The 24,453-nt window shown below is 36.9% G+C and overlaps 1 protein-coding gene across 1 annotated transcript in view; it reads left to right on the top strand.

Annotated features, from left to right (window-relative positions):
- The window catches only part of GBE1 (1,4-alpha-glucan branching enzyme 1), a 318,830-nt gene that overhangs the window by 208,820 nt on the left and 85,557 nt on the right, over positions 1 to 24,453 (top strand). Inside the window, exons 8-12 of the mRNA XM_055567831.1 lie at positions 733 to 848; positions 5,149 to 5,276; positions 9,541 to 9,639; positions 17,612 to 17,722; positions 22,039 to 22,210. Of these exons, the coding sequence (XP_055423806.1) occupies positions 733 to 848; positions 5,149 to 5,276; positions 9,541 to 9,639; positions 17,612 to 17,722; positions 22,039 to 22,210 (626 nt within the window). The remainder of the gene's footprint in view (positions 1 to 732; positions 849 to 5,148; positions 5,277 to 9,540; positions 9,640 to 17,611; positions 17,723 to 22,038; positions 22,211 to 24,453) is intronic.

Raw genomic sequence — 24,453 nt, 5'->3', positions numbered from 1 at the left:
GTTTTTAATTGAGTTATAACTGTTCTTTGTTTTTCTTTCTGTTTTTATGGGTATAAGACTCTTTAACTTGTAGAACTTTTTACTTTATTAAACATCTATTCTCTAGTAATTTAGGTCTCTTTCTTTTACCCTCAGAAAGCAGGTCTCGTAAGTGTAGTAGTACTTATCATAAGGTTGATTTCAGGAGTCTTTTTCTTTTAATTTTTATTCTAAACTGTATCTGTTTGAAACTGTAGAATAAGGAAACATTTTAAGCAAACACTGAAGGCTGAAGGTAGTTTTCTACTGATAATGAAATTATGTTTTCTAAAAGAAGAATATATGTAACTGTGGTTATTTTACATGAAAAATCTTGATGAAAATTCAGAAATAAGTAATAGATTTTTTGGGGTAACCATTACTATGTAGTGGTTACTGTATGCTTGCTGAGGATGGAACACTGAGCAAGACAGTGTTCCTGCACTTTGGACCGGACTGGTCCATTGTAGTTTTTCTCAGACATTGAGTGATTTTTTTAGTTAAAGAAATTTAACAGATTTTCCTTTTAGAATTAATTTCATCAAACACATGAGGTAAATGTTAGTTTTCTGGTGTTTATATGGTATATTTCTTTGAACATCATGACTCCTAAGATAGTAATTTTGATTTTAATTATTATTCTTAGCAAAGGATGTATAACAAGGAAAATGCTCTATACATTATGCCTAAATGTGTATTTATCTGTTATTTTAGCTGGGAAGTTTTAAGATTTCTTCTGTCAAACATAAGATGGTGGTTGGAAGAGTATGGCTTTGATGGATTTCGTTTTGACGGTGTTACATCAATGCTCTATCATCACCATGGAATAGGTAGGTAAACTGATACATTCCAGATGTAACTAAGGATTTTATTTTATATTTTTACTGGAAGATTATAACCAGGCTTAGGATTCAGTTACATTGTTACAATGACCATTATTGTTGGTTTGATTTTTATTAGTTCTTTTATGTCTCTAATCACTTCTGATCCCTTTTTGGCAAGAAGTCAGGTATAAATACTTTTTATAATAAATAAAGGGTAATGATTTTCTTTGAAATATTTCTACTTAATATGCTATCCTTAATATGTGGCATTCTTTTAAAAAAATTTCTTTAAGGATATAATTTATTATACCAGTCTCAGGCTGTGAAAATGACAGCAATTGTAATGAAAAATAAATAACAAATTAATAAATGAAAACATTTGTTAATGTATGGGTTCATTTGCATATTAAACATTGAAGATAAATGTATACATTTTAAATATAAATGTGCTCATTTAAAATTAAACTATAAATTAATTTGTAATTAAAACTATGGATTAGAGACCTTCAGTTTAAAAGTTGTACAAAAAAGTAGAATCATAGAATCCTAATCCTTCAATAGATAACATGTAGAAAACATATTGTTTTTTTAATGACCAAATATTTAGCAACCTTATTCATAACTAATACCTGGAAACAAGCCAGGCATGCTTTAATAGATAAATGGTTAAAAAATGTGGTATATCCATAGCATGAAATTCTACTTAGCAATAAACAATAACAATATGGATACATATAACAATTTGGATTAATTTTCAGAGGATTATGCTGACAGGGAAAAAAACTTGTTTCAAAAGAGGACATATATATAATATGATTACTTTTATGTATCATGCTTGTAGTGACAAAATAAATAGAGTAAGTCAGTCGTCATCAAGGGTTAAGGACCATGGTGAAAAGGCAGGAGGAAGGTAGATCTCATCATAAAAGGATATCAGGTGAGCTACCTGTGATGTAATTTTATATCCTGACTGTATAATGCCAGTACCTTGGCTGGGATATTACACCATGGATTTTCATATGTTCCCATTGAAAATGCCATTACACCATGGCGTTTCAAATATTGGGAAAACAAGTAAAGTCTACATAGGATCAGTTCAGTTCAGTTCAGTTCAGTAGCTCAGTCGTGTCCAACTCTTTGCGACCTCATGAATCACAGCACGCCAGGCCTCTCTGTCCATCACCAACTCCTGGAGTTCACTCAAACTCATGTGTGTTGAGTTGGTGATGACATCCAGCCATCTCATCCTCTGTCGTCCCCCTTCTCCTCCTGCCCCCAATCCCTCCCACCATCAGATTCTTTTCCAATGAGTCAACTCTTTGCATGAGGTGGCCAAAGTATTGGAGTTTCAGCCTCAGCATCATTCCTTCCAATGAACACCCAGGACTGGTCTCCTTTAGGATGGACTGATTGGATCTCCTTGCAGTCCAAGGGACTCTCAAGAGTCTTCTCCAGCACCACAGTTCAAAAGCATCAGTTCCTCGGAGCTCAGCTTTCTTCACAGTCCAACTCTCACATCCATACATGACCACTGGAAAAACCATAGCCTTGACTAGATGGACCTTTGTTGGCAAAGTAATGTCTCTGCTTTTGAATATGCTCTCTAGGTTGGTCATAACTTTCCTTCCAAGGAGTAAGCGTCTTTTAATTTCATGGCTGCAGTCACCATCTGCAGTGATTGTGGAGCACTGTATGTTATTTCCATATAACTGTGGCTTCCCAGGTGGCTTGAATAACCTGCCAATACAAGTTCCATCTCTGTATTGGGAAGATCCCCTAGAGGAGAAAATAGCAACCCACTCCAGTATTCTTACCTGGAACATCCTACGGACAGAGGAGCCTGGCGGGCTACAGTCCATGTGTTTGCAGAGTCAATGCACCGAGCAAGTACACACAAACAATCTACAGTTACCTCAAAATCAAAAGTTTAATTAAATCTTTTAAAAATCCTCTTTATATCAGAACAAAGTGACTCAAAGTATGTATATGAAAATGTTATTTAGTATAAGTATATGAAAGTATATAGCATAAGTATATGAAAATAGTTATTTAACTATTATCTCACTTAACTCTGTAAACTGCCTTCAGAAGGACTCTTGGATGGTATAAAAATAATGCTTGTGTAGATATCTCATTTTAATTTCTTCTGCATTAAAACTTTGTTGTAGGAAATACATTGTTTTTATAAGATTTACTCAAATATTTTTTACAACCTTCTGAAGTGTGGCAGGCCTTGTCTGTTTGGCTAAAACCTCAGAAAAACAGGGACATATGTTTTAAATAAAAATATGTATCTGTATTCACCTGGGGGCTTCCCAGGTGGCTCAGGGTAAAGAATCAGCCTGCCAAACAAGAGACTTGGATTCAGTCCATGGATTGAGAATATCCCCTGGAGAAGGAAATGGCAACCCACTCTTGCCTAGGAAATCCCATGGACTGAGGAGTTGGCAGGGACCAGTCCATGGGGTCACAAAGAGTCAGACATGACTTAGTGACTAAACAATAACAACAATTTACTGACAACAATCAATCCATGATAGAGACTTTAGAAATCAAAACATAACTGCCAAGAAAAGCTGCTACAGTCAAAATCTGCTGTTATCTGCTCTTATTCATGGTGCTACCTACTCCCCTCCCCATGAAACATTTCTAAGGAGCCAGTTGAATCTATAAAACATGACGGATTTCAGTGATACCTTCCACTGTGGAGAGAAGCTGACTTTGGAGATGAAAAAGGCAATCATGATAAAATTCAAGAAAGATCTTTTCCTAGATTAAAGCACCTACATGCCTGCCCCTTCAGAACCTTCCTCTGCTGAGAGCTAGGTGTTTTCCAAAGAATTGTGGAGATGGGAAAATGAGCTGAAATCTATGGATATGGTATATGCTTCTTATGGTCAGAGAGCTCAAAAAATGGAAAGAAAAACATTGAATTATTTAGCATGTTTCCCAACTTTGAGATGAAGATGAAAATAAAAATTGAAACTGCAAAAAATTATATAATATACCAGAAGAAATTTGAGATGACACTATTAACATAGACACAGAGTGTTTAATTTATAAAATTCTGTGATAAAGAAAACTTCATCCAGTAATATCTTGAAGAAAAAGTAATTTACCTGCATAAATGAAAAAAAAAAAAAAAAAGGCTGAGCTCATATTATTCCATTGCCACAGCAGTATCTGCAAAATTCTTACGGATAGAAACTGTCATTTGAGAATTGGATATTTGAATTGCCATTGTAAGATACATTTGAAAGAAATTGAAGAGTCCACGTAAAAATATCCTTCAATGATAGAATCGACCAAACTGAAAAAAAGGAGTTAAAATAAAAGAACTTATATATAAGAAATCAGTGGGGAAAAAGGCAGGCATTCAGCACTACGTAGACTTAATTAAAAATAATAGTAAACAGCTGAAAGAATAGAAAGTTAATAGTATAATACCAGTAAGTGAAATATACTATAAGCAATCAAAATCAGGAGATGGGGCAAGTGGTGGTAGAAAGAAGTTGAGGGATATTAAACTGTTTTTGTCATCATAGGAAATCCATACTCCATAAATTCTAGCCATATTTAAAATAATATAAACATTTTGTCTCAATTTTATGACGGTTTTCCTATTTGCTTGCCTTCAGAGGGATCAAATATGAGCTATCTAATATTAAGATCTCAGTGTGACCAAAAAAGTTATCTAAAAATTAAAATTTATAAATCTCTTGTATTTTATTTTGTGCTGGACAATTCAGTTCAAATTAACTTAAAATTTTAAATCACAGAGATTTTGTTTGCTTTTGTAAAACAAAAGTTGAATTGCAGGATTATCTGAACTTTGAATGTAGTTATCTGGTACTTTTTAAGTTAGATCATATAGTTACTAATAGCATTATATGGGGAGAAGGCAATGACACCCCACTCCAGTACTCTTGCCTGGGAAATCCCATGGATGGAGGAGCCTGGTAGGCTGCAGTCCATTGGGGTTGCTAAGAGTCGGACACAACTGAGCGACTTCACTTTCACTTTTGACTTTCATGCTTTGGAGAAGGAAATGGCAACCCACTCCAGTGTTCTTGCCTGGAGAATCCCAGGGACGGGGGAGCCTGGTGGGCTGCCGTCTATGGGGTCGCAGAGTTGGACACGACTGATGCGACTTAGCAGCAGCAGCATTATATGGTATCAAGGTCCATTACACTTTGCTCTGATAACAAAACTGATATAAACCAACTAATTGTGGGGGGTGGCATTTGTACAGAGTTAAGACTTGCCTACTAACATAATGCATCCATATTGATTTTCTGTTTTCCAGGTGAGAATTTTTCAGGTGATTACCATGAGTATTTTGGACTACAAGTAGATGAAGATGCTTTGACTTACATCATGTTGGCAAATCATTTGATTCACACACTGTATCCAGATTCTATAACAATAGCTGAGGTAATAATGATCTCTACCCCCTGACCCCCTTTAAGATAGAACATTTTGTTGACATACAATATTTGAATAATCTCTATGTTGTCAATGATTGCATAAGTGAAATTATACCCTGACTATAGTGCAGCTACCTTGTCTGTGTGGCACATTATTCAGAATTCACTGTTTTCCTATTATGAGATAATGTTCCCTAATTACTTGTCATTATTCCATTGTTAAAAAAGAAAATGCCAGTCGTTACAAAGTAAAATATCCTAATCAGTGGACAAGTCCTTTTGCTATGAGACCTTCAGCACAGAAAAAGAATTGAATATTAATATGTGTCTGTCTATTTAATTTTTTTTTTTTCTGGCTTAATCATCAGAGATGGCATGGTTCACTGCCTGCGAGCTTCTCTGAAACCTCTCTTGTTCTGATGCGATTACCTTTCTTGTTTACGTTATTGCTCTCGGATTTCCAAATGTTCACTAGTTATTCATGATTACTGAAGGTTCATGATTAACTGTCCCAAAGCTGCACTGTAATGATATAATTCGGTATATGCATAATTGACAATTCCCCTCTTGGTGATAAATTTGATAAATTAAGAAGTTTGTTAAATGCTTATGCTAATTTAGATTTAGTACTAAAATCCCTCTGGTTTTGTGAGTCCTCTAACTAGGAATTATTATTAAAATTGAATTTCATGTTAAAACTGTTCTATACAAAATATAGAGGTTGGCATATAAAAATAGTAAGACTATCTTTGAAAGAGTCAGAGTTAAGAAGTATTTTCATGTTGTTGGCATTTAGTTCATTGAAATGAAATGTAGTCATGATGGTCTCTTATTATTTATTAGTTGTATAGTCTTTCTTCTTGCATCATTTCTCAAAACTCAAAATCTCAAACTACTGATATGATTTCCTTGTTCATCTCTGGATTGAGAACAGCTACTCTTTTTAGGCCTTTTGCCTTCTAAATATCTTCTAGGATAGAGCAATGAATCCTAAATTCCTGGAGTAAATTTTCATATAAAATTTTTTTAAAAGTCCACAATTACAATGTCATCTTGATATCCTGTATTGTTTCACAGTCTCATCTTACCTGTATTTAGTCATAACTTATAAGTCTTTCCAGTGCTTGTGCTAATACTTTTTGTGCTGAATATTTTTAATGTACTTCAGAAGAAATCTTAAACTTTTATTTTATACTTTATATATTTTACTTTTTATCTGTCAAACATAAAAAAGTTATTTAGCTGTTTATAAAAGTTAATTATATTTATGGCAATTTGAAGCAGAGACATTATGGATGACAAATTACTATAAACAATTAATGACAGTGCACATCAAAAGCAGGTACTGAAGAAAAAGAAGCAATTATTTAATACATGAAACTGAAAATTGTTACATTGATCTTTCCGTTCATTTCAAGTAAAATAGTTTCATCATCTAGGGAGCTTTTGTCTGATTATTCGTGTTTCTACCAATGAAACTTTGAGACTTTAGCCTACTTTATATTACTTGGCTTTAGATTTTTTTAAAACAAGATGTGTCTTCAATTTATTCTACTTAAATTGAAAACTACTTCAATTTCAATACATCACTTTTCTGTCTAGTGGGAGTCTATTCAAGAAGTGGAATTGATCCTCATGAACTTTTTTTTTTTAAGAGAGGAATGTGGTGTAACGAATAAGTAATGCAATGTTATATACAGTCTTGTATATTGAATTTAGTTATAATGATAGTTATTAAAATTGAAGCCTTTTTTCTGGAATATGTCTACCTTTATACGTGGTTATATTTGCTGTATTAATGAAAAATATTTTTTGATGACTGAAGCTTTCTCCCCCTCTGGAATAGTCATAAGTGATCTTTAGATTAAAGAATTAAAGCTATTTTAACTTCATTGGAAGCATATATGAACACTTGAATATCCTTTTGTTATCAACTTCTTTATATTTAAGTATATTTATTTTCATGACCATTACATTTTCTCATTTTCTTCTTTTAAGATTTTAAAAGAATAGTTCTTAACTCTCCACTTTCAAACAAGAGCTACAAATACCTCATAAGCATTAACGGGGGCAGCCTTCTAGGAGTCAGATTTAGGAGTTAAGACTTATTGGTCTCCAGATATTTTTCTTAGCAGATTCTATTTCTTATAAGCTATTTTCTAAAACTACCTATAGACCAAATATAGAAAGCACCTTAATGTTTCCTTGAGAAAAAATTATCTTGATCTTTAATGCCATCTTATTACTTGTCTCATGAAAACTCTGGGTCTTCTAAAAACTTTTCCAGGAAGCTACTGCATATGTATTTCCAGTGTCTAACACAGGTGCCTGATACTTAACACATATGTAGCCAGCATTAATAAGGAGTTGAACTGAATACCTATCATAACTGTGAAAATGTGACATAAAATGATTTATCTGTTAACCATTCATCCTTTTTCACTTTTTTGATTTATCTTTTTCCACTTTTATAAACTTATAAAAAAGTATGTAGAATAAGATATTATTGATGAATATTTTCTTATGGATATACTCCACCATGTACTATGTCTTGTTGTACCTCTCTTCCATTAGTAAACCATGAACACATTATTTTGGAAATCCAGAGAGGTCATATGTTTGTTTTTTTATAGCTTTTCTGTGGGAAGAGTTTGAGGATGGTATTGTGGAAGAAGAAGCAATTAAGTCTCAGAGAGCTCACAGTGTGTGATAGTCTTTCATAGGAAGTAAGGATAATGATCCAAGTGAGAATTTGGGTAATGACACACACAGAAAAGCTGTCAGAAGCGCAGGGAAGAGTGATTATTTCAAAGGGGATGATATATTGAATATTTAAAATGAAACAATAGAAATGATGATGGGGAGATGTAGGTTTTTCCCCCACACTTGCTGTGTACTTCTGTTAACAATTTTGACGACTCCATAACACTGTCATTTCATGATTGTGTGTGTTTGTGTGCACGCATGTTTATTTAGGATCTAGTTCTTGAATCCTGAATGTCAAGTATTATGTCTTATTTACCATCAAAGCCTTGGCAGCACCTTCATAAATCCACTCAGTCAATAGTTATTGAGTTCCTGCTTTGTGCCAAGTGCTCTTCTACTCTTCTAGATTCTTGGCATATGTCAGTGAACAACAGCAGCAACAACAACAAAAGTCCTACCCCATGTGTCTTAAACTCTAACAGTTAGTGAGGAAGCAGGTAATCAAATAAAAAATTATATTGTCAGTGCTTACAGTATAGTTGTTGATTTGTATCCTAAACTGAAGAATTTAAGTTTTCTATTGTTGACTGTTGCAAGCTATTCGCAGGCAATGATAGGAGCAGACCATTCAGCAGCAGTTAGTGTAAAGAGAGGCTGGAGATGGGAGTTCCACTTATGTGTGGGAACATAGTGGTCAGAGGAAGTAGTTCGGTGGGTTAAATAAGATAGTGTCTATAGAAATGAGTCAAAAGAAAATAATTTATTTGAAAGATATTGTGGAGTTAGAATTGCTAGTACTTATACCATATTTTACCACCATTGTTACACTATATATTTTGTTGCATCTGGGTCCTTACATCATTTTCTTTTTACTTATCTGTTTGACCATATGTTTATTTGATTACCGATAGTCTAGTGGTAGCATGACTGTAAGAAGACCCTGTCAAAAGGTTGGATGTCTGAGTCCCAGCTCTGTCCTTGAGAAACATGTCTTTAGCGAGCCCTTCACCTCAATAAGCCTCGATTTCTATATCTTTTAAATGAAGAGGATCCACTAGATAACCTCAATGACCCTTTCCAAGTGTAACTGACTCTCTTGAAAGCCATCTTACTGCTTTGCTCTTAATGTGCTAACTCTATTTCTATTTCATCAGAAGCTAAGTGCTCACAAAATACATTCTCTGACACTGCTGTATACACAGAAGAATAACAGATATACAGCACATGTATTTTTATGATCGATGAAAGCAGTAGCTAATACGTATTCAAAAATTAGTGTAAGAAACTGTGTTTCAGCAATAACACTTTTACTAATTTGTGTTCTCTATGTGCAACTAAGGAAAAGAGAAAAAGTCCTGCAATGAAAAGCACTACACAAAATCTTATTGGGAAATGAGATATGCTATCACAATGCTATCTACTTTTACAATTATGCTACCAAAATACTCCAAGAGTATATACCCCCATTTATTATTTGTATTTATTGGCCTGGATTTACTGTCACAAGAATATTTAGTAAAAATTTGATCAATATGAAGTGATAATGCTGATGCTCTTTATTTTAGGATGTATCAGGAATGCCAGCTCTGTGTTCTCCAATTTCCCAGGGAGGGGGTGGTTTTGACTATCGATTGGCCATGGCAATTCCAGATAAATGGATCCAGGTAAGGTTTAATGTAAATATTTTTTCCCCTGTGGATACTATGTCTTATGTTGGTGTATTTATTATTTCTTTGATTTATTTCTTAGTTGTGATATTTTAATTGAAGTATTAAATTCTCTCATTAGTGTGTTGATTCTTGTGCCATTTAATAAGATGCCTCTCAAACTTCTAAAAGTTCTAATTTAAAGTATTCACACTTGCATTATGCAGGCATGGGGAAGATATGATTGATATAATGTTAGCTATGTAAATGGAATTTTGCATTATCAGTGCAATTATATGAAACTCTGGCGTTCTATATTTAAAACACATTAAACTTCATCAAAGCATCCATTTCTGCCTGCAAATCATCAATTAATGTAGAAGTCACTCCTTAATTCCCAGTACTTATTTCTTAGTATGGTTTTTTACTCAACAGATGTGGATTTATCCATTCCTTCATTGAGTATTTAAAAGCCCTTACCATGTGTCTGGTACTGGGAATGAATAATTGTATATGACACCTTGCATATAATTTCTAGTATACTTTTATTAAATTTAATAACAATTCAAGTGACTTGGATTATATTTTGTTTCATTTTATTTTTGTCTAAATGACCAAAGTTGTTATAGTCATAAGTGATCTTTAGATAAGATTGTATTTAGATAACCTAAAATAAGACTTAGATTTGATATAAAACACTCTTGAGTGGCAAAGTCTGATTCACAGGCTGAGTATTCATAAGAAGTCAGATATGTATCAAATAATCATTGCTTTCTGATAAAGCCCTTTAGTACAGACATGAACTGGTGCCATGATATCACAGTGGCAGAAGAGCTTAACTTTGAATAGAAAAACCATGAAGCCTATTCTGAAGGAAGTGGTTATTGTGATCATCTCATGTCTCTTCTGTGTCCACAGGCAATTTGGGCAGTGTGCAACTGTGATATTAAAACTCTACCAGCACAACTTCTGCTTTTCCATCTATCAATTTCTCAATCATTGTCAGGTCAAAAAAATAAGTGTTTTACAAATCTGATCAGAGTTAAAAACCAAAGAGACTTTACTAGCTGGGAAAGTTGCTTTGTGTTTGTTATTAAAAAAAAAGAATGTTGTGATCTTCAAGTTTCTTACCTCGGTTTAGGCTCTTTGTCCGCCCACCATCTTTTACGATTTCTAATCTTCCACAAAGGTGTTTTCCCCCTTGCAAGTGCCAAATCTTGCTTTTTTAACATCCTACTGAAAAGCCTTCATCAGGCTTTCAGCAGATTCAAGGATATTTAAAGGTGTACATCAACCTATAATTATTTCAATCAATCATAGCTCAGAGCAGGCTATTTCCTCCTCTGAGTAATAATGGCAGTTGTCTTTTCTTTTCTTTTTTTTAACATTTAACTTACTAAACACTTCAGTACCTTGTATACTCAGGATACTGTACTAGGCAGTACATCATGCAAATGGAAGAAAAAAACTGTATTGTTATCCGTTTAGATTTCTGTGGAGTTAAACAGGTGGTAAATTGGTAAAGAATTTGTCTGCCATCACAGAAGACACCAGAGATACAGGTTCAGTCCCTTGGTCAGGAAGACCCCCTGGAGAAGGAAGTGGCAACCTATTCCAGTATTCTTGCTGGGATAACCCCATGGACAGAGGAACCTGACAGGATACAATCCATGGGTTTGCAAGTGTCAGACACAACTTAGCTATTAAACTACCACCATAACATTTTACAAATCTATAGTACAATATCACAATCAGGATAGTGACATGGACATAATCAAGATATGGAACATTACCACGAGTTTCCCAAATGTTGCCTTTAGAGCCACACCTACTCCTTTCTTCCCCAAATCCCTCCTGAACCTTTGGCCACAACTAATCTGATCTCCATTTCTATAATTTTTTCATTTTAAAAATGTTATATAAATGGAGTAATACAGTATGCAACCTTTTGGGCTCACTTTGTCAAATTCTCTGGGGATTTCATGTGGGTTGTTGGATGTATCAGTAGTATATTTCTTTTCAAGATTTTTTTTTAAATTTTTATTGGAGTATAGTTGATTAACAATGGAATGTTAGTTTTAGGTGTCAGATCAGATCAGATCAGATCAGTCGCTCAGTCGTGTCTGACTCTTTGCAACCCCATGAATCACAGCACGCCAGGCCTCCCTGTCCCTCACCAACTCCCGGAGTTCACTCAGACTCACGTCCATCGAGTCAGTGATGCCATCCAGCCATCTCATCCTCTGTCGTCCCCTTCTTCTCCTGCCCCCAATCCCTCCCAGCATCAGAGTCTTTTCCAGTGAGTCAACTCTTCGCATGAGGTGGCCAAAGTACTGGAGTTTCAGCTTTAGCATCATGTAGAGCAAAGTAAATCAGTTAAACATATACATATACCCACACTTTGTTTTTTTTAAGAGTCTTTTCCCATATAGGCCAATACAGATTTTTGAGTAGAATTTCCTGTGCTATAGTATGTTCTTATGAATGATCTATTATATATGAATGTGCTTAGTCATTTCAGTGGTGTCTGACTCTTTGCAACCCTATGAACTATATGTAGCCTGCCAGCCTCCTCTGTGCATGAGATTCTCCAGGTAAGAATACTGGAGTGGGATCCTCTGGGGAATCTTCCTGAGTCAGGGATCAAACCCATGTCTCCTGTGTCTCCTGTATTGCACGTGGATTCTTTATCCACTGAGCCATTTGGGAAGCCCCATTTTATACATATTAGTATGTATATGTCAATCCCAGTCTCCCAATTTATCCCCCCCCTCTTTACCCGCTGGGAGCCATAAGTTTGTTTTCTACATCTGTGATGCTACTTCACTGTTTCCCTTTCTTTTTGTTGAATGCTATCTCGTGGCATGGTTGTATCACAGTTTGTTTAACTATTTTTCCAGTAAAAGATATCTCGACTGTTTCTAGGTTTTGGCTGCTATAAAGAGAGCTGCTATAAACATTTGTGTACAGATTTTTGTATGAACATAAATTTTCATTACTCTATGGTAAACGTCCAAAAGTACTGGGTTTTATACCGGTTAGATGTTGTTGTTATTGTTGTTCAGTCACTAAGTCGTGTCCAACTGCAACCCCATGGACTGCAACATGCCAAGGCTTCCCTGTCCTTCACTATCTCCCGGAGTTTGCTCAAACTCATGTCCATTGAGTCAGTGATGCCATCCAACCATCTCATCCTTCCTTCATCACCTCTTCTCCTCTCCTTCAATCTTTCCCAACATCAGGGTCTTTCCCAGTGAGTCAGCACTTTGCATCAGGTGGCCTGAGTATTGGAGCTTGAGTTTCAGTATCAGTCATTCCAATGAATATTCAGAGTTGATTTCCTATAGGACTGACTGGCTTGACCTCCTTGCTGTCCAAGGGACTCTCAAGAGTCTTCCCCAGCACCACATTTCAAAAGTATCAGTTCTTCAGCACTCAGCCTTCTCTATCCTCCAACTCTCATATAAGTAAATGACCACTGGAAAAACCATACCTTTGACCATACTTTGTCTGCAAAGTGGTATCTTTGCTTTTTTATATGCTGTCTAGGTTTGTCATAGCTTTTCTTCCAAGAAGAATGCATCTTTAAATTTCATAGCTGCAGCACTTTCAGCAGTGACTTTGGAGCCGAAGATAATAAACTGTCACTGTTCCCACTTTTTCCTCAAATATTTGCCATGAAGTGGTGGAACCAGATGTCGTGATCATAGTTTTCTGAATATTGAGTTTTAAGCCAGCTTTTTCACTCTCCTCTTTCACTTTCATCAAGAGGCTCTTTAGCTCCTCTTTGCTTTCTGCCATTAAAGTGGTATCATCTGTATATCTGAGGTTGTTGATATTTCTCCCAGCAATCTTGATTCCAGCTTATGCTTCATCCAGCCTGGCATTTCTTATGATGTACTTTGCATATGAGTTAAATAAGCAGGGTGACAATATACAGCCTTGACATACTTACTCCTTTCCCAATTTGGAACCAGTCTATTGTTCCATGTCTGGCTCTAACTGTTGCTGTTTGACCTGCATGCAGATATATCACGAGGCAGGTCAGGTGGTCTGGTATTCCCATCTCTTGAAGAATTTTCCACAGTTTATTGTGATCCACACAGTCAGAGGCTTTCACACTATTTTTCTGAGTAGTTGTACCATTTTGTATTACCACAAGCAACTTTGGAGAGATCCAGTTTCTGTACATTCTTGAACAATGCATTTGTTATTGTTGCTATTTTTCATATTAGTCATTCTATCAGGTGTGCAGAAATATCTCGCTGTGGGTTTAGTTTGCATTTTCTTAATGGTGTATGATGAAGAACTTGTTTTCTTGTGCTTATTTGCCATCTTTATATCTTCTTCAGTGAAATGTCTGTTCATGTCTTTTGACCATTTTCTAATTGGATCACTCATTTACTGTGGAGTTTTGAGAGTTCTTTATATAGTTTAGATTCAACCCTTTTGTGGGGTGGTATGTGCTTGACAAATATATTTATACCAGTCTTTGCTTGTGTTTTCATCCTCTACCTGTGGACTTCCACAGAGCTAAAGTTCTTTGTTTTCTTTAAATTTAATGAAGGCCAGTTTATCTTTTTTTCTTTTTCCCTTTTAAGGAAAAAGATCTCTTTTGGTGACAAGTCTAAGAATTCTTTGATTCTCCTATATTTTCTTTTCTTTTTTTTTTTAATTTTATTTTATCTTTAAACTTTACAATATTGTATTAGTTTTGCCAAATATCAAAATGAATCCGCCACAGGTATACATGTGTTGATTCTCCTATATTTTCTATTAAACGTTTATAATTTTATGTTTAAGTCCATAGTCCATTTGAGTTACTTTTTGAACAATCAGTGTCTAAGGTTTTTTTTTTTTTTTTTTTTGCCTAAAGATGTCTAACACTTCCCACATGATTTGTTGAAAAGTCTAACCTACTTCCATTGAATTCTTCTAACACAGCAGTCAAACTTAACTGGGCATATTTGTATAGGTTTATGGATTGTGAATAGACATATACAAATACTACACTGAATCTAAATAATACAAAGTGTCTTAAAATAATACAAATCTACTGTCATATGTTCACAAATCTGAAATGATCTTCCTAGACTAAAAATCAAGGCTTGGTAAGGCTGCATTCCTTCTGGAGGTTCTATTTCTTTGACTTTTCTATCTTCTAAAACCCACCTGTATTCCTTGGTTCATGAGCCCTCCCCCTATCTTCAAAGCCAGCAGGGTAGCATCTTCAACTCTGTCTTACTCTGACAACCCAAGCACCTTTTAAGAAAGATCCCTGTAATTACATTGGGCCCATCCAGGTAATCCAGAGAAGGGAAAAGGCAACCCACTCCAGTATTCTTGCCTGGAAAATCCCAGAGACAGAGGAGCCTGGTGGGTTGCTGTCTATGAGGTCCCACAGAGTCGGACATGACTGACATGATTTAGCAGCAGCAGCAACATCCGGGTGATCCAGGATAATGTCCCCATCTCAATGTCCTTAACTTCAGCAGATCTCTGAAGTCCTTCTTGCCATGTAAGATGACATATTCATAGACTCTGGGTATTAGGATGTGAACACCTGTGCTGCTGCTGCTGCTGCTGCTGCTAAGTCGCTTCAGTCGTGTCCGACTTTGTGTGACCCCAGAGACGGCAGCCCACCAGGCTCCCCCGTCCCTGCCATTTCCTTCTCCAGTGCATGAAAGTGAAAAGTGAAGGTGAAGTCGCTCAGTCAGGTCCAACTCTTAGCAACCCCATGCACTGCAGCCTATCAGGCTCCTCCATCCATGGGATTTTCCAGGCAAGAGTACTGGAGTGGGGTGCCATTGCCTTCTCCCGTGAACACCTGTGGGCGGTCATTATTCTGCCTAATACAGTCTGCCCTCTGGTGCCCGGTGATTCACACTGCAGTTACGGGGGATGGCGGCAGCTGCTGCTGCTGCTGCTAAGTCGTGTCTACTCTGTGCGACCCCATAGACGGCAGCCCACCAGGCTCCCCCGTCCCTGGGACTCTCCCGGCAAGAACACTGGAGTGGGTTGCCATTTCCTTCTCCAGTGCATGAAAGTGAAAAGTGAAGGTGAAGTCACTCAGTCGTGTCTGACTCTTGGGACACCATGGACTGCAGCCTACCAGGGTGCTCCGCCCATGGGATTTTCCAGGCAAGAGTACTAGAGTGGGTTGCCATTGCCTTCTCCGAAGGGGGATGGCTAAGCACCTCTGAATTCCATTAAGCAAAAAAAAAAAAAAAAAAAAGCAAAGGAAGATACAAACAGGCTGGAACTCTATTTTGTGTACCAAAATCTCCATTAATTTCCTATTGCTGTATAACCAACTACCACAAACTTAGCAATTTAAAACATTTCTGTTATTATCTCACCCTTTCTTCGAAGGACATCTATTGTATTCAAAGTTCCCTCCCACCCTCCAGGTAAAGGATTATACAAAGAGGTGAATCAGAGGGAGTAGGAATCATAGGAACCATTTTAGAATTCTGCCTGTCAGTGTGCAGGACAGAGAAATGAGCCCCCTTTAGAAAGATTGTGTTGAGTGAAAGAATAGCCTCTTTTTAGGCTGTTAATTCTGTGGAGCAGCAGCTTTTATAGGATAGTCAGAGGAAGGGATTTTGCTGGATGTCTGAGTGGTGAGAAAACAAAACAAAGCAAAACAATGCAGAGTTTCACAATGGCAGCCTAAGGAGGAAAGCATTTCATGGAAAGGGGTAGGGACAGCATACTTTTCTTGTACAGCAAGCGTTTGCCTAAGAAAAGACTTAGGACACAATCATAATCTGAAATTTCTACAAGTGCATTTGCACTGAAGAGGTTTGAGAGGTACAGAAGCCACACTGGAGACTGAGTAACAACCCAAGTGGAGACAAAAATGTGCGCACTGTTGACTTATCTCAGAGAGGCAGCAGTGAATGGTGGCGGGAAGCGAGATCTTAATTCCCTGCCCAGAAATTGAACCTGGGTAGCCTGGATGAGAACCAAGAATCCTAGCCACCCGACCAGCCAGGGCTAGAGGCTGGAAGCTATTTTTCCCTGGATCTTTGACCTCAGTGAAAAATGCATTTATCACAGAGGCAGAAACTGTAAATGCAGGTACAAAGTTTATTATTAGAGGCATAGCATAACAACAAGTGGGAAAGCACACAGAGAAATGGCTGATTTAGTTAAGATGGAAGCAAAGCAGAAATGCACACTCAGAGAGAAGGGTGTGGTGAAGAGCAGTGAGGTAAAGAGGCCATGCCATGACTCTTACCTTTAGGTGTTTCCAAGAGACAAAGACTGGCTCTTTGCCCTGTGTCTGTTGTTACTTCCATTTTGGAGGGCAAACAGGAGGCTGATTGTAAATGCCTTAACTGGAGGCCACCCATCTCTTATCTCAGAAAACACCAACGGAAGGCTGGTTATAGGTATTCTGTGGGAAGCCCACTTCTTCCTGCCTCATGAAATGCAAACAGAAGGTCAGCTGTAGATATCTAACCTGGAGCCCATCTATCTCCTGCCTCAGGATGATATTTATTTCATGATAATCACCTTTTATACATTGAAATAATAGTTGTTTTCATTTATTTTAAGAAAGGAACAAGACACTCTTCTTGCTAACTTTTTTTTTTTTTCATTCCAAGCTAAATGGTAGCAAGTATATCTGCACCTTGTGGAACTTATTGAAAGATCTACTGCACAACACTTTACTGTAGTCATTAATCAAGAAGTAGCAGCTGTTACAGAAAAATAAAAAAGATTGCCAAAATCCTAAAGTGCAGTGATCAAATCATCTGTACAAAAGTGAGCACATGCACACCCACACACAACACCACTGTCATTTGGATAGTCTGTACAAAAGCTGTGATTTCAGTAAAAGTTCAACAAAGCTATTTTTGTTCCGTGGGGGTGCTTGTATCTGTGTGTCATAATTTGGATTGATATGATATATACCCTAAGTTTGGGTTATAAAGTAAGAATGGTAATGATGTATTGAAATTGTTTCCTGTCTTGCATTTAGTTACTGAAAGAATATAAAGATGAAGACTGGAACATGGGCAATATAGTATATACACTCACAAACCGACGCTACCTTGAAAAGTGCATTGCCTACGCAGAGAGCCATGATCAGGTAAATAAGTATGTGTGTAAACCGTTCTCTCTGTGTGCCTGTATGTGTTAACGTATCTAAAATAAGCATATCTCAATACAAATTTCTATAGTTCAATACAATTAATACAATGTGTTATATGTCTGTTTTATGTGACAGCTACTCTTACTTGAAGAATGTTTCAGGGACTTCCATGGTGGTCCCGTAGTTAAGAGTTTGCCTTCCAGCGCAGAAGGTCCAGGCTCGATCCCTTGTCAGGGAGCTAAGATCCCATGCATCTCACAGCCAAAAAACCCCAAACATAAAACAGAAGCAGTATTGTAACAAATTCAATAGACATTTTAAATCAAAAAGCCTTTAAAAAAGAAAAACATTAAAAAAATTACTTTGTAGATCCATAAATTTCAGCTTCAAAATGCAGTACTACTTTTACCCTGCCAAACTGTAATTAAGCGACTGTGAATGACAGTTGCAAGGGCTATCTTACAAGTTTTCCTTTGTTGTCACAAGAAGAATGTTGGTGCTAATCCAGGTTAATTTTAATTTCCTTTCCATTTTAGGTTTCCTTCTAAAGATTTTCTTTTATGCCTTTTCACTTGTTTTCATCATTTTCCCCCCTCAGTCACTAAATCTTTTGCTGATTGATCACCCTGATCTCTGTCCCTCTGTTTTAGTCCGTCTATAATGTAGCCTGAGATATTTTCCAAAGGGCAAAGCTAATTTTGTTAACCCAGATCTTTTGGTTAAAGTTTCTCACACACAACCTGTCATATCTTGGCTCATGCCAAAGTCTATTCTCTGTTCAATCCTCCAAGTGTTCTGTTCTTCAATACTGTAAAACTTTCACCCATTCATAAATAGGTCTGCTGCTGCAGCTAAGTCGCTTCAGTCGTGTCCGACTCTGTGTGACCCCATAGACGGCAGCCCACCAGGCTCCCCTGTCCCTGGGATTCTCCAGGCAAAAACATTGGAGTGGGTTGCCATTTCCTTCTCCAATGCATGAAAGTGAAAAGTGAAAGTGAAGTCACTCAGTCGTGTCTGACTCTTAGTGATCCCATGGACTTCACCCTACCAGGCTCCTCCATCCATGGGATTTTCCAGGCAAAATTACTGGAGTGGGGTGCCATTGCCTTCTCCCATAAATAGGTCAGCCTTGTCCCAATGTTATACTTTCCCCACACACATGCAAATGCATACTTCACCTGGGAAGCTACTATAAAGAACTAATGCTTTGACTCATGTGTGTTTCCTGAAGCTTTCATCCAGGTGTATAGGGGAAAAAGTGGTTTCCCAATTCTTCATGTTCTCATCAAATTTTAAGCAGAATATTTGTTTCCATTTGTATTTGCAGCCTTAGTACTATGACTTCTCCTAGTAGTCACTCAAATGGAGAAGGCCATTTAGTTATTGAAAGCATGTGGATTGTCCCCATAAACAATATAAATTGAAGTCTTTATACTTTAAAAAGACAGTAACCCTTTTGAAATTATTTGCAGTATATGAATTAAGAAAATTGAAATTAAACAATAAGTTCCTATGTTATTTCAACAGAAATTGACAATTTAAGTTGGAAACTAGTTTTTCAGATGTCTCCTCTTACTATTAAGAAAGTATAAGTAGACCAGAGATCAGCTGTCAAGGCCCATGAGCCAAATTCTGCTTGCTGCTTGTTTTTATAAAGGTAATTGGAACACAGGCATACTCATTCATTTATCTATTGTCTATGGCTGTTTTTGAGTCTTATGGCAGATTTAAGTAGTTGAGACTGAGAAAATAGCCCACTGCCTAAACCATGTACTGCTGGCTTGTACAGAAACTTTACTCATTCATGAAGTAGACATATGAAGTTTTATATCTTCCTAATTGGGGCAGTACTTTCTTTTAAATTGGCTGTGGAACAAATCAAATAAATATCAATGAAAAAAAACAGAACCAAAATGTAACAAAATAAGAAATGAATACTATGGTTTTTCCTGTGGTCATGTATGGATATGAGAGTTGGACTGTGAAGAAGGCTGAGTGCCGAAGAATTGATGCTTTTGAACTGTGGTGTTGAAGAAGACTCTTGAGAGTCCCTTGGACTGCAAGGAGATCCAACCAGTCCATTCTAAAGGAGATCAGCCCTGGGATTTCTTTGGAGGGAATGATGCTGAAGCTGAAACTCCAGTACTTTGGCCACCTCATGCAAAGAGTTGACTCATTGGAAAAGACCCTGATGCTGGGAGGGATTGGGGGCAGGAGGAGAAGGGGACGACAGAGGATGAGATGGCTGGATGGCATCACTGACTCGATGGATGTGAGTCTGAGTGAACTCGGGGAGTTGGTGATGGACAGGGAGGCCTGGTGTGCTGCGATTCATGGGGTCGCAAAGAGTTGGACACAACTGTGCGACTGAACTGAACTGAACTGACTGAATATTAATTTAAGGATACGTAAATCCCTTGTCAAGTATATTCAGTTCATTTCAGTCTCTCAGTCATGTCCGACTGTTTGCAACTCCATGGATGGCAGTAGACAGGCTTCCCCGTCCATCACCAATTCCTGGAGCTTACTCAAACTCATGTCCATCGAGTTGTTGATGCCATCCAACCATCTCATCCTCTGCCATCCCCTTCTCCTCCTGCCCCCAATCCCTCCCAGCATCAGGGTATTTTCCAATGAGTTAGTTCTTCACATCAGGTAGCCAAAGTTTGGAGTTTCAGCTTCAGCATCAGTCCTTCCAATGAATATTCAGGACTGATTTCTTTTAGGAGTGACTGGTTGGATCTCCTTGCAGTCCAAGGGGCTCTCAAAAGTCTTCTCCAACACCACAGTTCAAAAGCATCAATTCTTCAGTGCTCAGCTGTCTTCCAACTATCTTTACCATTTATGTCCAACTATCACTTCCATTCATGACTATGGAAAAACCATAGCTTTGACTAGATGATGGACCTTTGTTGGCAAAGTAATGTCTCTGCTTTTTAATATGCTGTCTAGGTTGGTCATAACTTTCCTTCCAAGGAAAGTGACTTTTAATTTCATGGCTGCAGTCACCATCTGCAGTGATTTTGGAGCCCCTAAAAATAAAGTCTCTTGTTGTTTCCATTGTTTCCCTGTCTATTTGCCATGAAGTGATAGGACCGGATGCCATGATCTTAGTTTCCTGATAGTTGAGTTTTAAGCCAGCTTTTTCACTCTCCTCTCTTACTTTCATCAAGAGGCTCTTTAGTTCTTCTTCGCTTTCTTCCATAAGGGTGGTGTCACCTGTATACCTGAGGTTATTAATATTTCTCCCAACAATCTTGATCCCAGCTTGTGCTTCTTCCAGTCCAGCATTTCTCATGATGTACTCTGCATAGAAGTTAAACAAGCAAGGTGACAATATACAGCTTTCATGTACTCCTTTCCTGATTTGGAACCAGTCTTTTGTTCCATGTCCAGTTCTAACTGTTGCTTCTTTGCATACACATTTTTCAGGAGGCAGGTCAGGTGATCTGTTATTACCATCTCTTTAAAAAATTTTCCACATTTTTTTGTGTGTCAAGTATATAACAATATGAAAATTAAAATACATTGCAAGCTTCTAGCCAATTGTAGCACATTTGGGTTCCCAATTTATGTTTATTTTATATGAATGAATAAAAGAATAAAGAAATGAGTAAAATAAACAAATTAGAGATGAATCTGATAGATTAATTTCATAATTTTTCTTCCAAGATGTACAGAAACAGTATGGAAGACTTATTTCATACTTTAAACATCCATGTAATTCCACCTTGTATAAAAATTGTCAGGAATATACAAAAAGATGTAAGTTACCTAATTCTTCCTAAAAGCAAACATACACTGAATTTTAAACCTAATAAAAATTACAAATATGAACATATGAAAATAGTTTAAACTTTAAAATAGGTTTATAAAGAAAAATATTTTTCTAAAAATGAAAATAATTGTACAGTAATAGGGTGAGGAGATTATGGTTTAAGCTCTGTGTTTTTCTATATATTCTTCCTGTCGATAAATAATCCTTGGCATTAGTTAGCTATTTTTAACCATAAATCATTCCAATTAAGAGACCTTTTCTGCTGCTCAGGGTGTTTCCGAGTTACCTGCCCCATTTGTCAACTATTATATTTTCATATAAAACAAACTCGTTCTAGATTAGATTTCAAATATAATAAGAAAGAGAGTACTGGAGTGGGGTGCCAGATAATGACTGTTGGGAAATACATGGAATTAATACTAATTCACACACTTCTCCTGTACTGTTTTTGTGAAATCACGTGTTACTCTAGCATAAATGACAACTCCCTAGTATCTATTCTTTGCATTTACATCAATGACTTTTATTTTATTAGGCACTTGTTGGGGATAAGACATTGGCATTTTGGTTGATGGATGCTGAAATGTATACCAACATGAGTGTTCTGACCCCATTTACTCCCGTTATTGATCGTGGAATACAGCTTCATAAGATGATTCGACTCATTACTCACGCACTCGGTGGAGAGGGGTATCTCAATTTCATGGGTAAGTATGAATTGAACCTATATCCAATCTGTGTTTAAAATGTTAACCAATATCATATATGACACAGTCATGTAGGATATTGTGCTGTAGCTGTTCAAGTTTAAAATAGAATATTATAATTTTATTTCTGTAAAACACTGTCATGTGTAAACTGTAAAAATTAAATTACTTTAAGATTATTGTTATACTAATATATGATGCAAAATTAACCTAATGGCTGGTATGTTATTTAATACTATTGTCAATAAGTAGGGTGAAATTTTTTTTAAACATAGAATTGTTATTCTGAATTTAATCATTCTGATTTATGTCATTATCGTAGTGTTTGCACATTGAACATAGAAGGATGTAATTGTCATGTCATAACAACATACTGAGCTAATATTATTGGTCTTCTTTGAGGTAACTGTACACCAGTACATTTGTATTATAAATGTGGAAACCGAGGCCCAAGGTATTGCAATGGACAAAAAAGATACTTATTTGAAAAAACAGGAAACATAACTATTCAAAAGTCATTGCTGTCTGAAGGATCTTGAATTATAAAATATACAATCAACCAGCACTGTTTTCTGTTCTATTTGGTCAACCAAAACCATTTGAGTTTTAGGAAATTTTACCAGTTTTTAGGGTAGAGAGAACTGGAAAGATGGGGGACTGGCAGCCTGACTTAATTTTCTATAATAAAAGCCTTAGAAAGTGAAAAGTGAGAGTCACTCAATTGTGTCTGACTCTTTGTGACACCATGGACTATACAGTCCATGGAATTCTCCAGGCCATAATATTAGCGTGGGTAGCCATTCCCTTCTCAAGGGGCTCTTCCCAACCCAGGAATCACTTTGGATTAATTCATTTCTACCTGGAAGTTTTTATTTAAAAAATCTCTGATCAGACTTATAAAAGTCTCTATCATTTGCTATCTTGAGACTAGGAAGCTAAATCCAATAAAGCACAAACCAGATTTTCCCTGTAGAACCTGTACCTTTCAGTGCATCTTTCTCCTCTCAACCTATCAGGAAGTGACCCTCGTGACCTTGAGATTGCACTTGGTCTTCCAGGCACTAACCTGGGCTTTCTGGGTGGACTTTGCAGGCATTGTATTCATAAGTAAAATCAGCCTCAGTTCCTTAAAGGCAGCTGGTCCTCCCAGACACAGTAAACATCATTCACAAGTACAGCCTTTCCTAGTAGAGAAACAAAATCAGTGATGACCTCTGAGTTCATGCTGTTGGTCCTGTCATTAATTCTTGAAGCCCACTGCATCCGAGAATTCTATTAGTCCAGACTTAGCTTACTGCTTTAGTCTGGACATTGTGTAAGCATTGTCAGCTCAGAAGCCTGTACTGAAGAGTTGAGAGTGTCAGTAGTTTGTAGTACCTGATAGAGTTTTTTTCCTGAGACTGTCCTTCGTTGAAGACAATTCTAGCCCATAGCATGTAACATAGCATCTGAGTAAAACAAAACTATCTGCAGATAACAGAGATTTAATGTCCCTAGTTCATTGAATATTGATAACTTTCAGATAAAACATGTCCGAAGAAAGTTCATAATGAGAATTATTTCTTGAGTCTTGGTATTAATATTTTCCCTGAAGGTAAAAATGGATCATGGACAGCTAAGATCTTAACAAATCTCCAGTAATTTCATAAATTCTTTGAAATGTTTATATTAATATCATTTTAACTGTATATATTTAACCGAGGGCTGACTGAACTGCTTTTCTGTTTTGGAAACTCTTCTCATAGAACTTTCAATAGTAACCCAACTAAATAAACATAATTATCTATTAGTGTGTCTCTTATACAGAGAAGGCAATGGCAACCCACTCCAGTACTCTTGCCTGGCAAATCCCATGGCAGAGGAGCCTGGTAGGCTGCAGTCCATGGGGTCACTGGGAGCTGGACACAACTGAGCGACTTCACTTTCACTTTTCACTTTCATGCATTGGAGAAGGAATTGGCAACCCACTCCGGTGTTCTTGCCTGGAGAATCCCAGGGACGGGGGAACATGGCGGGCTGCCAGAGTCTATGGGGTCGCACAGAGTCGGACACGACTGTAGCGACTTAGCAGCGGTCTCTGTTATAAGGTCTGTAAATTGACCATATTTGTGGTATCAAATATAATTTTGAGATTATTTTTGATATAGGACTCAAAGGTATATTGAAGTTTTCTTCCTACATTTGTCCTTCAAATAGCTTATAATGTTTAACTCCAACAGAACACTTTTTAAAACTTCCTTCTG

This window comes from Bubalus kerabau, chromosome 2, assembly GCF_029407905.1.
Source record: "Bubalus kerabau isolate K-KA32 ecotype Philippines breed swamp buffalo chromosome 2, PCC_UOA_SB_1v2, whole genome shotgun sequence".
Classification (NCBI taxonomy): Eukaryota; Metazoa; Chordata; class Mammalia; order Artiodactyla; family Bovidae; genus Bubalus; species Bubalus kerabau.
The sequence above is the reverse complement of the archived record's forward strand: the minus strand, read 5'-3'. Positions and strand labels throughout refer to the sequence as shown.